At 42.8% G+C, this 17733-nt stretch overlaps 1 protein-coding gene across 6 annotated transcripts in view; it reads left to right on the plus strand.

The window, feature by feature from the left end:
• The window catches only part of CELSR1 (cadherin EGF LAG seven-pass G-type receptor 1), a 176015-nt gene that overhangs the window by 77224 nt on the left and 81058 nt on the right, over positions 1–17733 (plus strand). For all 6 annotated transcript variants that reach the window (XM_032996275.2, XM_032996271.2, XM_032996269.2 and 3 more), the window contains exon 3: positions 15287–15509. In XM_032996275.2, the coding sequence (XP_032852166.2) occupies positions 15287–15509 (223 nt within the window). The remainder of the gene's footprint in view (positions 1–15286; positions 15510–17733) is intronic.

Below are 17733 nucleotides of genomic sequence, written 5' to 3' on the forward strand. Positions count from 1 at the left end.
CCTGGGCTGCTCACAGCTGGAAACCTGGGGGAGAGCCCTGTGAAAGACATTTGTTTCCTGACACAGACTCTCAGCAGAAGCCTGCATGCACACTCACCCGCTGTGTTTAACTCAGAGGTTTATTGTGCATGTTAAAATGGGTCCCTGCTTGTTTTTGTGGCACGGCTCACTGTTAATGCATGCAGGGATGGGGCCAGCATGCCACAGCCTCATGGCTGAACCCAAGTGATGCTGGGTTGGACCTGAGGCTATGGCCCTGATAGCACAAACGCATGACTGCTTGGTCCAAAAGATAACAGAAACAATAAAAACACTAAAGTTACATTTTTATATAACACAGTCAAAAGCTGAAGTCTATTAAACTTTTAAATACCATCATGTTTCTGTTGATTATATTCTTGTTCATGTCACCAAGTCACAGAAGATGAATATTGGAAATCTGGATTTACAAGAATCACTGAAGAGGTCTACCACTTCTGTAGGTGGAATTTTATCTGGAGGATGTGTCCTTGTCCTGGTTTGGGCTGGACTAGAGCTCCCGTTGGTCTGGCAGCGGGAGGAGCTGCAGCACCCTGAGACCCCAGGGGCTCCCCAGGGCCCAGTGCCCTCACCTGTGTGCGGGGGCGGGGGGAGCACAGCTGGAGGGCTGGGCCCTGATTGGCCGATAGTCCATGTCACGTGACATCATGCTCACTATATAAAGGCAGGAGTGGGCCAGGAGTGGCTCTCACTTCCTGGAGTGTGGCTGTGGGGCCTTGGTGTTGGGGATCGCCAGCTGGGAGCAGGTGGGTGTCAGTCGGTGGGTGGTGAGCAGCTGTATTGTATGTTACCCGTTGACACTGCTGTCAGCGTATTGTTCTGTTACTGTTATTAAACTGTTTTTATCTCAACCCGCGAGTGTCCCTTTGCCCCTCCGATTCCCTCCCCATTCCCAAGTGGGGGGAAGGTGGGTGAGCGACTGTGGGGCGTTTAGCTGCTGAGTAGCCTCAAACCACAACAGTTCTTCAACCTATGCTCACTTGTCAGGATGCAAAAAAACTTTTCTAATTGGATTACTGTGGTGCATTTGTTAGCAGTTTAGTTCTCAAATGTTGTAAATGGCCTACAGCCTTCACATCAATCTGCTATGCCTTTTCCTAAACCCAGGCAAAGAGTTTTATCGCATTTCCCTCATTTTGATGGGGATAAACTAGCTACTGTCTAAAGTTTAAAAGTTTTCCCAGTTCTGTACAAACCCTCTCTTGTCCCCTGTCCCAAGATGCTGCACGTGGGATGATCTTTGATTCAGCTGAACTGCTGCAAATGCCGGGGGTTTGGATGCCTCTTCTGGAGCTGCATGTCTTATCCTCCTTGCCCGTGGAAATGCTTGCACTGATCAAAGTCCTTTGCTGTCATGTGGAAACCTAGCTGCAGACTTAATGTTGTGTTTGTTCTTTTCAATTAGGTTTAGAATGGTTTGACAAGACTTCTCTTCTTAAGGGTGCTCCGCAGTGGAGGTGTGATGGGTGCTTTGTAAAGGCAAGCACCACCAATTACACACACCAATGTAACCACTTAGCCCTGGCTTCAGAAGCTACCCTAGTAATTCACCAGCAATATACTCATGATCTCAGCTCTCCCAAACAGTTCAGAGTCTATGAAATCCTCCCTGATGATTACAGCTTATCTTCTTTTGCTTCTCCTTAAGATGGCTGTATGGCTGGCCTATTCTTCTCTTCATTTAGCCACTCTCCTCATTTTTCACCTGCAGAGTTTATCACTGATGATTTTACTCTTTCTCTCCTGTTGCTGATAATTTCAAGTAGCACCTAGATAAAATTCATTATCCAAAGAACTTGGGCAATAGCCTGCTTGAGGATGGTTCCATGCTTACAATTACATTTTTACACCTACTTACTATTAATGTCATTCTCCGTTAAATTATGTTACAATATGGAGAGAAGGTAGGTTCCTAAAAGCAGGCTGTACGGTATGAAGTCAAGGAGCTTGGAGACATGAGAGGCCTGCAAGCAGACACCACGGGGTGACGGTGTTGCAGCTCTTGAACAAGTGCTGCCCCATTCTTCTACAAGTAGGTGTTTAATACCAAGCCCTAATGGCCAGGTGTAATCGTAGGATGGTTGGGTTGGAAGGGACCTTTGGGGATCATCTGATCTAACCCCCCCTGTCATGACTAACATTGCCTTTAGTCTCCTTTCATTAAAGTAAAATCTCATAAAGTACCTAATGTGAAAATAACGCGTTTGACCCTGAAGCCATGCCAAGCTAAGCTCATGTTTGCTGTCAGGCAGCTGGCTTTCCATGAGCAAGGCAAACTGCTAACCCAGCGTGGGTACCTGCTACCTCTGGCACCTGACCTCTCCTTCCCACTTCTTGGCAAGAAAATGTCCTGTGAGTATGAGCTTATCACTTACTGGTGTTCAGTGGGAGAGAGATATGTATTGAGCACCTCAGGTTTCCTGTTGGCATTCTGGTTAACAACGGACGGGTCCAAATTTAGAATTCCCTTTGTTCTACCATATGTGAAATTGTTTATTGTCTTTAACCTGTTGTACATACATACCTTTTTGAATGATCTTGCTCTACCAATTTTCAGCAGTTTTTAGGCTCTTGACTAGTACTGCTGGTTTTATATTGATGGGATTTCTGTTGCCACACCTAAATGGGAGTCACAATTCTCCAGGCTTTTTGAAAACCGTTGTTATAATGCATTTGCTTACCTTCATTGGTATAACTAAGAAAAATGTGGAAAGTGAAGTGTAATTACACAAAGTGGAGTTATTTGATGTTATAATTTTATAGGTACATGTAAAACCCCTCCTCACTGACATAACTAAATTCCCACACACTGTCATAATTGTGAACATATATATGCATTGCAGAACATTGATCTCAGAGTAGCTACAAACACTGAGGTTTGTTTTAATTAAAATATTTTAAATAGCAGTTTATTAAACAACAGCCGACTTCTCTGCAACTGGTGTTTACAATTGTGTTTTTATTAATTTAGACAAGTTGAGCCTTATATAACATAGAACTTGGGGGATTTTCTCATAGTTTAATGTCAGAAAGGTTAACTGGATGAAATTTTAAGCCTCACAAATTCATTCTAATAGACCCAAACATGCACTTGCTAGGTGTCAAAATATCCCATTTATTAGACTACCCTTTAAGTGGCTTTTCTTTGCCAACGGTTAGGTGTCTTGGTTGTTTTTTTCTCACTGAAAACAAATCGGATAGGGAAAAAGAGAAAGGAGGGGGAAAAAAACCCAACAACTTGCCTTTAAGTTATTTGTGGGGAAGATAAAATCATAATGAGATAGTATTTTTTCCAATATGCCTCATGTTCTGGAAAGCCCCTCACAATGTTCGCAGCAGATCAGAGGTGAAGGTTAAAAAAAGAAATTCCAGGAAGGCTGGAATTAAATATTTTAGATCTTACAAAACAAAAAGATATTTAACTTCCAAGGAACAAGATAACATGGCTCCTTCTCTCCTGGCTGTAAATACAAAACTGGGAAGCCCCCTTGCAGTTCAGTAAGACTGAATTACAAAAAACATATTGGGCTTCTGTACATATTTATACTTCCCAAGTTAGACATTTTTATTTTCATCAGTAGATCAACAACAAGAAACTGGCATAAAGAGTGGTTAGGTGCAGACATGAGAGTATCAGGATGATGTCCTGTTAGGGAGGAAAAAAAGTATAAAGTAGTTTCTTGTGTGTCCTTTGTGTTACAGTGATTGAAAGCTTTGACAGTTAAGCACCAGACTGAGGCACTTGGCCTTGAACATCAAGATAATTACAGTTCTGCATTACAGTTGTGCAGGGCATGGTGGGAACCACAGCTTCATTGTTGTTGCAAATGCTCTTTTGTTGAGAGCATCATGGTTCAGTGCCTGCATCCCAGCCCCTGCTCCTCCTGGGGCAGGTTTTGTTCTGTGACCCGCACTGTACACTGCCCCCAAATCACAGCTCCCCGTGCAGTTGTTGGCCTGAATTTTCCATTTCTAAAAATCGAGATGAAGATAGTTTACTTCAGGCTGCCTCTCAAATTCTCCATAGTTAAGCATATGAAAGCTATTATACAGCATTTTCCAATATAATAATTTTAAAATACATTTTATTTAGATAGGGCTACCCAGCTTCAAGGGTTCAGCCCACTGATGTGCATATTGTAAGAAACATTATTATGAAGATGAGTGTCTTATACTAATAATTAAATGTAATCTAGATGACACAATAAAGTATATTAACTCTAACAAGATGGTAATAATTTAAAGTGACTTTAAAATAAAACCATGCTTTACCAAAAGGCTGAATTTTAAACTACTAAACTATTGTAAGAAGAATTAAGTACAAGCTGTGGAAGCTGTCTGGATTCATTTTCGATGATTCTGTTTACAAATATTTTTTAAAAAAATAACTTTTGAATTTCTAACTATTCTGTAAATTTAAAAATACCTTGATTTTGAGATTTTCTGTGCAACATGTGTGTGACATTACAAGGCATTTTTCAGGAGTCATTAAGTAAAAGTCAGCTTCCCTGATAAAGTTGCTTTTTGTTTTCAGTTTATGTTCCTGAGCTGTGTATGAAATATTTTTGAGGCTACCAAAACATAAGATTATGGGATTATTTTTTGAACCCTAATCCTTTTAATTTGACAAGCAAAAGGACATTTTTGATTTTTTCAAAGTTTTCCTTCAGTGTATAACAACAGAAATTTTATAAGCATCAGATTGTTTTTGCCAGTTCTGTCTACTCCATCAATACCTCTGAACTCCTATAATCCACAATAAAGGCAGTTATACAGTGCTTCTGAGTATAACTTCCTTTCGAGCTAATACTTGTCATATAAAATGAAAATATAAAGCTCTGAAATCCTAGCCACCTAAGATGTAATTACAATAGAAGATTTACTTTAATCATGTTGTTCAGTTGCTTTATTAATATTTTATGGCTTCTCTTCAATTATTCTCACTAATTGGCCATTATGCTTCTTTCCACCAGAGCTTCTGGGACCACCTAGGGCGTTAAGGGGCATGATTTGGTCTGAAGTCTACCTATTTCTAAATGCCATCATTTTCACCATAGCGTTGGATTGTGCAGGAGATGTGTGAGAGAGACTTTCCTGTGAAAAGTTCTAGTTTATGGGAAACACAAAATGCAGGCTTTCACTGGTCTTCCTTTAATAGAGGTGTGCAGAGTTCACTGCTTGTGCAGTTAGTGCCAGTGGGCTGCTGGGGACCGGGGCAGATGGCTCTTCTGTGCTTTGTCTTGTTCCGTGCTGAAACATTGAGTCTGTAACAGCTACATGGAAAAAATTAAACAGGATCTTAGTGCAATAAGGGCTGGACTCTCCTGAAGAAAGCAATGTTTGCCACTGAAAGGGAAACCCTGATTTCCTTTCCTGCATATTCCTGAGCCCTTCCTCTCTTTCTGAGGTCAGTTATTTGCAGGTCAACTGCTTTGAGATGTTACCTTGCTCAAAAGTAAATGCTAGAGCTTTCTCCTTCCCTGCCAATCTGGGTACTGCTAGTTGCAGCCCTTTGTTTTCCTCTTCTGTGGAAAGCAGCTTAGGGAAACCAAGCTGGAAGTGAGCAGGAAGCCTGGTGGTACCTGAAAGCGCGTCGGGTTTTCCAGCTCCTGAGTTCCTGTTGATGAAAGATGTTACTGCACACACGCCCCTGGCACAGCCACCACACCCCTCTTGCTTTCCTCATTCACATAAATAGCTTAATATATTTTGAAAAGCCCAGTGTGAGGCCAAAATGGCCTCTGGAATTCCCCAAGAATTAATGGTGCCAGTGGTGGCATTCAATGCCCGGTAAAAATTGCGACTTTGCGTGGTGAAATGGTCTTTTTTGTCATCTGAGAAGAGGCACGCTGAGTCTGTGGGTGCCCTTGTTTTTTCTCTCAGCTGCTGGTGAAAGGAGGTGAGAACTAGGCATGGCAGCAGGTTCCCATGCTGAAGTGCCTGCAGGTGCACTGGGATGCAAATACCGACCAGGCTGCAAAGGCTGTCCCGAAGGGAACGTGTCCTACAAGCCACAGAGACTGGTCCAGCCTTCAGTTCCCTCCATGTGCCCCTCCTCAAGTAACGCTCCTGGGAATGAATCAAGGGGCAGAGATAGCAGAGAAAACAAAATACAGTATCACATGAATGCATAATAAAGGTAGGGGATGATGATTTCTCTTAAAAATAAATGGAGGGAGGGATATTCCTCTGTAAATGAATGTAAGTATGTTATGCAGAGGTGTGTTTTATTCTTACACCTCCAGTTTTCTCATTGGTTTTAAGGTGGGATTTTTAAGAAGAGATTTATTCCAAGTAAGACTTAATGCAAATTGCAGACACAATGGCATGATCTAATTTGAGTTTTATCTTTGACATCTACAGTAATGTTTTCCTCTGCTAAATACATCCAGAGATAAAGCTTAGGCTTTTGAAAGGTACTGCTTCATCACCATATCTTAACCCAAATCAGTGCAATTTGCATTATGATAAATCGTCTTACATGTAAACCTGCCACAGAGCTCAACATAAACTGGAAATTTTGGTGTGTTTCTTTTTTCTCTTGTGTAAATTTGTGCTGTATATAGTCCCAAGTGAGAGACAGAACCTAAAATGTCTCTAAAGATTTACCTTACAGGTCAAATGCAGAGGGAGATGACACCTTGTAAGGGTACATTACAACAGATGGTTCAATAATTTACAGAGTTTAGAGATGTAAAATCAGCCAAGAGCAAAGATTAGGACATTAAGAAATTACCCGTTGGACCCCATAGAGCAAAAATTGTTACATAGCTGTGACATGCTGGAGGCATGGATGTTTTCCTTTTCATTCTACTCTACCACTTCTAAAACATTCCAAAAAAAAGTGCTTTTCCTCAGTATTTCCTCAGAAACTTGGGGGTGATTATGTCCAGTGCCATGGGAGCAGGCAGCGGGGAGAGGCCAGGCCCGTTGCGTGCACCTCTGCCCATCGGCCCGAGCCAGGAGAACAGTGCCCAGGCTTCACACAGAGACAGCTCGGCACGAGTTTGCCATTGAGCATGTACCCCAGCTCTGCAGAACAACCCGCTGGGGCTTTTTGGAGCTATTGGCACAAAACTATGGGCTGTAAAATCCCAAGTTATCTTTTTTATTTCCCAAATCATAAGGTGAAGTTAAAAAATTGAGTGTTTTCTTAAATGGAGAATGTTTCACTGTGGTGTCTGGCTCCTTGTTCATCAGGGTGCTGTAGGAAAAAAAAATCACAATACTTGTGTTGATAGCACTTCTGGTGCTTGCACCCCTCCTGTCCTTGTTGCTGGAAGGCAAAAGGTGAGCTAGCTGGTGAAGACAGAGTGGAAGCTTAATGACTGAGAATTTTTAATCCTCAACAGATATACGAGGAAGAGAGCACGGGTATTAAAGATTCAGTTGTGACTTTTGTCTGTGCTCTGTTCCTGCCAGCACTGGTGGAAGTTGTATAGGAGGACAAGGTCCAGTGACTGTTCAGATTGAGCATACATCATTTTGAGAACGTGCTCATAATTTCTGGAATCCAGAGACTAATTCATGTCTCCAACAGATGTGCCCCAAATATCACTAATCATCCTCAGTATTGTTTCTTTTTTTTTTTTTTTTTCCCAATTATTCCTTCTCATTTAAATGCAAAAGCATAAAAATCCCAAATCATCCAATACATCCATCCATCCAGAAACCCACCCACCCATCCCTGCAGGGTGTCTTTTTGTTTTGCTTTGTTTTGTGACCAGAGAAGGGGAAGAGGTGAGGAGAAGAGGAACATCTTTGCTCACGCTGGTGCTGCACGTAGGATCCTGGGCCTGATTTTGGACTGGCAGGGGGCTGGGTACTGTTTCAGCAGCTGCTCTGCATGTGCAGTGCATCGGCAGGCACAGCTCAAAGCAACTTGAGAGATGTAGACCTGAGCTTTTCCTGCTCTTGCTTTTGTAAAATACAGTTTAGCTTGGTTGGTAGCAGGGAAACATCAGGAGGTGGGATGAAGTCCTAGTGTCTCCCTTGCCTGTTTGGCCATGGGAGCTTGCAGGACCCCAGAGCAGCCAGGTTACAGATGCTGTCCCCAAGGACCCAGGTGGGAAGACTTGCTGGGAAAAGTCAAGTATTCTTCCTGTTGGGCTGGGAGTGGGAATGGGAATTCCCTCAGAGCCACTGGTTTCAGCCCTGTGGTTTGGGCTGAAATTTGACCACCAAAGAGCTCTCACATGCCTTGAGGCCAGCAGATGTCACCCACTGTGCCAGAGGCAAATAAAAGAAAATAAAAAGCCTCTTATGGTCATTATTTTGGAGCATCTCATGATTAAAGATCTCATTACCAGTCTCATGATTTTTGGAAATCTGTGATTTATCAGGGATGCCCGGGGGGAATTTTGTGGAAGAAGGCACAATGAAGGAAGAAGGGTGATGGTAAAGGAGAGGGATGATATATATAGCTGAGAGACCGCTGGTAATTCTGTGCCCTCTCTTCCCACCAGCCCAGAGTTTAGTGCTTATGCCTGCAGAAAAATTAAACCAGATCCAGAGATAAAATAGTGATTTCCTGAATATCTTATTATAGGAACATTTTCTATCTATCACCTCAGAGAGCTACTTGGCAAGCTGTATATAGTGTGAAAGGAATGTTTTTGCTGTTATTTTGCTTAGTGTTTTAAATCCAGGTTACTCTCTTGAAAATACATCTTGTTAAATCTGGAACAGTTAGCAACTTAAATTACAAAGGACAGCTGTCATTACAAGTCAGCAGGATTTAGTCCTAAACACTGTGAGTGTGTATGTGTGGGGTGTGCTTGTGTATGTTTATGTATTATTTTACTTTAGCCTGCTTCTCATAATATACCTTTATAGTGCAGAAAGCAGCAAAGGGAGCAGAAGGCAAAGGGGAGGAGGGAGGCCCCAAAGTGGTCCTTAAGCTGGTGTTTCTCCCTGTAAGAGGGTTGGGGCTGATTATAATTTTCCTAGATCGGTCCCAGTTCTAAAAATATAAATGAATAGATAAAAGGAAAGACCAAAGTATATTTTAAAATTTTAATGTTTAGTAGGAGCATAATGTAGAAACCTTATAAGGTGATGACCATCAGTGTCACTATTGAGTCTTAACGAGTGCATCTGCATGACAGCTCTGAAGCGGCAGTAGGGTTTTGGCCATTGATTTCTAAAGAACACAGGTTCTTCTGCTCTTCAAATTCTGAGTCACCTGTGTAAAATGGTACATGAATGTGGTCGTTCCCTAGTTAATCACAGTCACTAGTACACCGGTGGCTTCTAACTAATATTTGATTCAGCTTGTCCTTCATTCATATTGACTTGGTTACATTTTCTGGGTAACTGCTCTCTAACTTCTCTCATAAAACCCATAGATTTTTGTTTGTTTGTGTAACGTTTCATTGGTAAGTGGCATTTGCTGGGAGGTAAGTCAGACTTCTCCCAATAGGTTCTGAGGGTAGGCTCATGCACCACCGAGCCACTGATGTCATTCATTTCCCTTTATGGGCAAAATTCAGTATTCATTTTTATTATTTGTCTTGCACCTATGTTTTAGGCAAATTTTCCTGCAGTACATCCGTGCACAGTCAGTGAGAGAGGTGGATATCGACTGAAGGTGTTGATCCAGTTCACCTAAGTCAAGCATGAGCCACTACACCCATGCTTGAGCCATCAAAAATGCCTTAAAGTTGTATTTCCGTAACAGTTAAACCTTTCTAAGACCATTTCCTCATTTTTATTCCTGGGTGCGTGGCCCTGCCTCCTTTCCTTGTGCCTGCCATGCTATTCATCCCATCAGTCCTAGGAGGGACCTAATCAGAAGATCACTAACCCTACAATAAAGAAATGAATGGTGTTTTGCCTTAGCTCCACAAATCAGTCAACTGCAGGATTACATGAATGGCAACACAGGGAGGGGGAGGAAAGTGCAGCGTGTTTGGGGAAAGGAGGGGACTACGGTAACTCCCACTCAGCCTAAACTATGGTAAAACCACCCCTGAAGTGGGCACACTGGATCCAAACTTCTTTATCTCTTATCCCAGTAGAGATTTCCAGGCTGATTCTGCAGCTAATTAGTTTTTAACAACCTTCTTACTACTTAGTACACTGATTGCTTTAGTGCTGATTGTCATTTAAGGTAAGTAGTGGTTTAGTTACCAGAGGAAAAGGAGGATTGATTTTCCCATATTGTGCAAGATAGCAAATACATTTTTAATGATAGTTGGATCTTTATTAGGGCAATGGGTCAATGGGAATTCTTTGAAGAATTTAGTTGCCCTATTTCTTGTTGTTTCTTCTTTTGATCTATTTCTTGTTTCTCCTTTCCACTTTAAAGTATGTCATGTTAGGCTGGCTGCTTAAATCAGCTTCTCAAAACGCTTTCCATTCTGTGAAGCAACTGCAAACATAGAGACAATTAATATGTATCTAGAGCAAATGAGAGGATGGAGGAAAGAAGAATCAGTTCAAGTCAAACAATTACAGATACTGAGTGAAAAATTAACATGTATCTAGGGAGACTGGGAAAAAAGAAACAAAAACATGGGTGCAGGTCAGCTACTTTGTGTTAGTATATATTTAATGTAGTATTTTAGTTGAAAACAGAGAATAGTACAAATTTTTGAGGACTAATCCTTAGGGATATTGTGGAAACACATATGCAGTAAGCTGAAGTGTAGAGTAATTCTGTATTTATTCCAATGCCATCATGTTGTTTCCAGCAAGCTTTCCAACAATGCACATTGTCGTAAGGTCAAGCAACTCACCAGCAAAACCACAGGCAGATTTCTGCAAAGACCAGCTCATTGATGTACACCAGTGTGCTGTTTGAAACCTGTAGTGTTCAGCTCACAAGGTATTTGCGATTGTGAGGTTATTTTTTTTCATTTTTCCAATAGCTTATTTTTATTTCTTTTCACTTTTAAAATCACCATTTATTGTTTATTCATTAAACTCTTCCATTAATTTACTTAGAATAGGTTAGAGGAGGACCAAATCTTCTAGCCAGTCTTTTGCTTTGCCTGTTCTTGTTATGTTACACCTGATAACGTGGTGTCCTCACTTACATAAAGTTAATAAAAGAAGTTTTATGATTAACATTTTTGTAAAGTTACACCTAAAATTGAAGAAGACATATTAAAGACAGGACAGTTGTGAGTAGGAAGCAGTGTTGAAAGCAACTATCATGTTGTGATCTCAAGGACTTTAAAACCAGGAAGCACTGCATAAAGGGCTGTGTAAAAGCCACAGGACTCATAGCTTTAAGAGTCATCAATATTAATTGAGAGCCTGTAAGAGCAGCTACTGTCCTGTAACAGTAAACCATCTGCTGGCTTGGGCCAGGATTTTTTTCAAAGCCCAGGAATCTGCCAGCAGATAACGGGCAGCCATGGTCTGTGTTACCTGACAATGCACACTTAGATTTAGCAGCTGGAGGGACTAAGCTTCACATCTCCTGCTTAGACTTCACAGAGTTGTGATATGTAAGTAGATTTTTAAGTGATTCCTAAAATGATGGCCAGTGTGAAAAATTAAATATTAGCCAAGCAAATGCCGTGAGGAGTGAAGGGAAGTTTCACAGACTGGCTGATGGGGGAACCACGCCAGCATCGCCAGCATCACAGACTGACCCCAGGCTATGTGTGGTGGCTATCTGGGCTGTGCTCTTATCGCCCGAACCTCTCCAGACCCTCACTGCACAACAGCTCTCCCTCCTTCTGTACTATTTTTTCCCACTGGACTGCAAGACATCCTTTCTGACAGCACGTCCCAGCCCTCCAACCTTCAGCTGTGAGCAGGCACAGAGGCGCTTTTCATCCCAAAGGCTGGCGGATGCGGATCCCTTCCTTTTCAGTTCCTCAAGTAGCTCTTCCCTTAGGGCCTTCCGACTCTGGCTCCAGACAGCAATCAGCTTGTCCTTCAAGTCCATGCAGGCATTGGTTCAAATTTTGAGGATGCTTTTCAGTCTGTGCCTAAAGCTCCTGCAGAGCAGTGCTGTGGGATGGCAGTGTGTCCAGGATGAGGTGGCCATCCTTGGAAGTTACAAACCCAAAAACGACACAAGGGTGTTCTGATGCCAATTCTGATCAGAGCCCTGCTTCAGATACTTGCTGAGATGGCTACTCCATAAAGCCAAAAATGCCCTGTTTCTAAATTACTCCAGACACTTTTGGAAAAAAGAGTAAATAGGGATTTATCAAGTTTCTTGGTAGACCTTTGTGCCTTGAAGCACAATGATGTCTCAGAGTTACTATAGAAATTTCAAAACCTCTATTTTAATATATTTTGATAAATTTACATAAAATATGAAAATTCAACATCAAAGGATATGCATCAAATGCAGTTCTCATTTACATTACAGACTAAAGAGAATCCAGAATAATTTTAGTAACTGAGACATCAATGATGCTACAGCTGAATGAATATAAGACAAAGGATCTTATTTAAAGTTGGACTGCATTCTTTTAAATGACTTCTTTAAGCACTGTAGTGAAAAGCAGTAATAAACATAATTCAGTAGAACTTTTCTGTAAGCTTTCTTTTCTCTTAAATAGTTTTATGCCTGTATAGGAATCTAAACAAATGGTCTATACATTCTTGTTATATCACAGAATTAATACAGAACCATCAATGACTTCCATCTTAGGCTTTTATATTTTACCTCCATATTGCCATGACATTTCCACAGCATGCTACAGTGCCAGGAATCTCTCCTTTTAGATCACTCCTTTGTCTCCCTCTGTATTCAAGCCTGCGCATTACTTACTTTTGCCAAATGTGTCATTCTGTTTTCAAAAGGCCTTGAAGATTACATTCCTCTCTGAGTTGGAGAGTTACTTCACAAAATATCCTACTACTTTTTTAAAGTGAGAAACCTGTGTTTAGTCTTTCTGCAGGAATTGTAGTTTTCCATGTTTTTGAGAGTTGTGGTACACAAGGTGGGTGTGTGTGTGTGTGTTAAGGGGGATGTGCTTATGCAGCACATCATCAGGAAGTGCTTTCTGTAGTGTCCCTCTTAGAGCATCTGATGTGTGTGTGCACTTTGCTTGGCATATAATTTTCTGGTTTGGATGATACATAAAATTTCTCCTAAAAGAAAAACACTGTAGAGCATTTTAAAGTATTAAGGAAGGTGTATTCACATAATCTTGCCTGATACTCGGAGTTGATAAATGGAAACAGGAAGGTATTTATCAAGTGGTTTTCACAGTGTTTCACTGTAATATGTTAAAATGAGAATATAGGAACATCAGTATTGAATCAGAAAAGCCCTAAGCACAGGCTTGAATTTGAACTCTCGGCTATATGATTTATTACTTCAGAGGTTTTGGATTGCACTCCCTCTAGGATGACAGGAAAGATTTATTTCAGAATTTGTTAAATGTGAGAATTATTATTATAGAGAGATATGTTCAGCTCCCCTGTGCTTTGTGTTACATCATTTTTAAATATACTGAAACACCCCAGTATACTGTTTGCCAGGAGATATGCATTCATTGGGCGGCAGTTGCATGATGCCTCATCATGGGGAGCACAGAGCAGGACCAGGGGTCTGTCCTCCAGAGCTGAGCTCACCTAGATGGGGCGTGCATTTGGCTGGATGCATGGTCATGGTACTCTTGTATTGGCTCTTCCATTTTGCCAGCATACATCATACCTGCCTGAAAGGCACGAGACATTGATGTGAGCGGAGAAAGGCAGCAGCGCTGGAGAGCTGAAACAGTCGCTACTGAATGAGATGGCTACCCCTTGGGGAAGTGGGCAAACCAGCTGCAAACTGTTGTAGTTTGCAGCCTGGCATAGGAAAGAGGTGCAGATCCAGGGCTGGATGCGGCAGTACCGCTGGCTGCAGCCTGCGGCCCAGCGCAGGCAGCTTTGGCGTGGGAACCTCGGGGAGCAGGGCTGCAGGGGCTGCAACTGGAGCAAAACTTTCCGTTTTAATTTGCCTTTGTTTGTGAGTCACTGCCCACAGCTCCTGCTGCTTTTACTTTCCTCCAGGAATGCATACTAGATTATCTTTAAGGTCTCCTCCAACCCAAACCATTCTGTGATTTGCATGGTTTTAACTGTGCTTGAATAAATGTAATTGTACAATCTGGTAGCAAGTAATCATGCAAATACCAAACTGTTGGAAATTTGTTCCTCCAGCTGGCTGTGTTGAGTTAGTTTTGCTTTATGATTATTTGTCAGACATTGTTACGGGGCAAAATTCAACTATATATGCCATCTTCAGTTTCTCTGAACAGTTTTACATGCAGGATCGGAACGCACTTTATACGTTAGGAAGACACATGCCAAACCATAAATGTTAACTAATTAACGCACATAGAGGGTTTAGCTTTTTGTATAATGATTAATTCAGCAGCTGCTTTTGTCCTAATCACAGCAGATTTTTTAAAGTGAAGATCCTCTGTACATTATGTTTCTAAAATCGTGATTCACTCTCAGATTTTGGGCAAACTCAGGAAAAATTACAGCATACATATGAAGCAGATACCTCATTCTTCAGTATTGCATCTAAGATGTCTTAATACAGACTTCCAAGTTGGGTAAAGACAAAGCATTTGGGTGGGAAACAGCTTCAGCAAACAGCACGCAGAATTTGTAAATTCTGTGAGGAGTTACTGCACCTATCTCTGAAGGAATCAGAAAATGACTGTCACCTGCAGGATGTATGCATGGGAAAAGGTGGAAGCAATACGTATGTCATCATCATCCTGCTTATTTTTTCTATAAATATTTTGTGAGTGTTGTCACAAGCTCAGCCATGTCCTGCCATTGCCATGGGCAGCAAAGCCAAATTCCACTCAAGGCAAGGTGCAAACACTGAACTGTTTATCTGTTTACACAATTTCCAACTCATACTGAAAGGCTGGAACAATTTACACATATTTTGGTTGACAGGGAGCATTCAAGTTTTTAACTGTTACCTCCTCCCATATAGATCTGTCTGTCACCAGCTTTATATTTATCACCGGGTCTGGAAGTGGCCAGGGAATCTGAAAAGGGAGGCCAACGTTGTTGGATAGTTGCAAGAGGATTGCTTAGTGAATCATACCCTGCACCCTCCTGAAAATTCAGACTTGAAAGAAGAGGCAGCATCCTTACCCCCCCCCCCCGAAATTACAGGCTCGTACCTTGATTGCGGAGGGGGTCAGGTACAGAAGTTTAGAAGCAGCTTAACCTTTAGCAGAAAGACTTGGGTAGCCGAGTGTCACAGCTTGCTGCTGGGGTGAGGTGTGACCTTCCCTGACATCTACTTCTCCCCTTGCAGGAGAGTACTGCGAGGTGAACGCGCGCTCCGGCCGCTGTGCTCCGGGGGTGTGTAAGAATGGAGGAACCTGCGTGAACCTACTGATCGGGGGCTTCAAGTGCGAGTGCCCCCCGGGCGAATACGAGCGGCCGTACTGCGAGATGACCACCAGGAGCTTCCCGCCACAGTCCTTCATCACCTTCAAGGGGCTGCGGCAGCGCTTCCACTTCACCGTCTCCCTCATGTGAGTCCCGGTGGGGAAGGGCTCTGTAGCTGATGGATTCCCCACTTGAGCTTGCGGGCTGTTTGTTAAACACTGTCACCAGCTGAATTACCACGTGTAGAGGTCACTTGGGGGATTTCTGACAGTGACTCCTGCAAGTGGGGTGCAGTTGTGTTACTTGAAGGCATTTGATTTTCTGTCCTGCTGAGGATGCCGCTGAGGTGCTAACTCCCGACCTTCCTCTGCTGCAGCGTGGGGCGGTGGCGTGGGGAGAGGGGACACCAGGGCCTTTCTGGCCACCTCTCAGCAGCCCTCAGCCAGAGAGGGTGCTGGCTTTGCCACATGTTTTCTAGTTAGACCTGTGGCCTCCTGAATTTCAGGCCAGCTGCAGAGCCAGCCTGTTCATGCTGCTTGTTGGGGATCGCTCTTCCTCGCTCCTACTTCCCAGCCTGTGAGAGGACCTGGTCTTGTCAGGCTGTGGCTGAGCACAGGCTGGTCCTGCTTGGGCCCTTGTTCTCTGTTGGTTGCCAACTTTGGGCTTGGCACAACCACAACTGTTCCAGCTCCTTGCCTTGCTCTTCTTGGCCTTCACACCCGGCTCCTGCTTCTGGTCCCATCCAAGGTGCCAGGCATGACCAACCTCATCCCTATCTCGTCTGCCCTGATGTCCCCACATTGGGCAGTCTTCTCCTGGGCTGGCTGTCATTCTTCCCGTGGGGGCCGTCAGGGAGGTGAGGGGAGTGATGGTGGCAGCCACACTGCATGGACCAGGGCTCTTCTCCCCTGACTCACAATTCGCAAGGGAAAAAACCCTCTTCTGGAGAAGACCTCTTGGGTCAGGCATAGGGCTTGCCAGAGCTCCAGGTGCACACACACCTCTTCTCCGCAGAGGGTGTGGGTTTGCAGCTTTCTGATGGTTTATGCAGTCAGGATTGACCTTTGGTTCTCCCTCACAGTTAACTGTGAGTAAATAGCACAAAATGTGCTAGCCCCGACCCCAGAGGACAAGGCTGAGGATTTGTTGATAGGTAGAACAACAGTAACAATGGCAAACATGTTTGTGTGTCTGTCCAGAGAAAGTGCTCAGGGAGGACACTACCAGGCACACATCGCATCCAGCACCCAGCAGCTACATGTTGTTTTACATCTGTCAGAAGCCAGGCAGCTTCTTTCCATTTTATCCTTCATATGCCTTAATCCCAAATTCTGAAATTTAATGGAATCTTGACATTTTGGTTATATCAGAAAGTGCAGACACAGTTTGCACGTGAGCTGGAGCAGGGAAGAGGTGCATCTGCGAAGATTGTTTTAGAGCATCAGATCTAAGTACACAAAAAAGCTGAGGAGCAAAAGGCTCTGTTGGACTTGTCAGACCTACAGTGAGTGCAAACAAAGGAGCGGTCTGGGCTGGTTGCCAGCATAAATTACCTGCAATACCCATGGCTTGTCCCCTCAGCCATGTGGTATCATTTTTCAGGCTTTCATGAAGAGATCTTTGACGTGTAGGGTACTTCAAGTTAAAGTGACTCAAATGCTCTGTGTAGGGGTTATTGAGAAACAGCAAACTACTGTTGCAAGGCAGTGCTTACACCAGGGTTTCTTCACCATCATTAAAATTAAGATGGTGTATTCAGTCAGGAGCTGCTCAGTCCACTCAGTGTGATTATAAAAAGTCTAGACCATCATGGGGTTCATCCTATACTGTCTGGGATAAGAACACATTTAGCTTTTTATACCTGAAGTTCACTTTTATTTCTACTTGTAATTTCTTCGGCATTTATTATCCCTTAGTGCAGGTGGAAAACATTATGTGAGGATAAGCAAGAATACGCAGTTTGACTAGACGATGATTTGCCATTATATATTTTGTGATTTGGCAGCATCTGTAAAATCCCAGGGTGTCTAGATTCCCTCAGCCTTAAGTGACTCATGACCTACTCCTGGCAAAGAGCAGGATGTTTGCATTGTCTCATAACTAAAATGTGATTTTTAAAAAAAGTATTTAGGTACTGACCAGGCATGTCTTTCTGCTCCCAACATGATATATGTCTTCCTTGCCTCCTTCCAACACTAGCTATTCCTTCACTCCAAGAAACACTGTCACTGGAGAGCTTTTCTCACTAGTCAAAATTCTCTAAGAAAGTGTCTTTTGTTTCCTATGTCCTGAGATTAAAAGCATCCATTTATTAAAACACAGGGTTTTTTTTCCCCAGCTGGTGATAACCAGACAAGTTCAAAAGCAGTA

The sequence above is a fragment of the Tyto alba genome, unplaced genomic scaffold (assembly GCF_018691265.1).
Source record: "Tyto alba isolate M040663 unplaced genomic scaffold, T.alba_DEE_v4.0 Super-Scaffold_2, whole genome shotgun sequence".
Taxonomy (NCBI): Eukaryota; Metazoa; Chordata; class Aves; order Strigiformes; family Tytonidae; genus Tyto; species Tyto alba.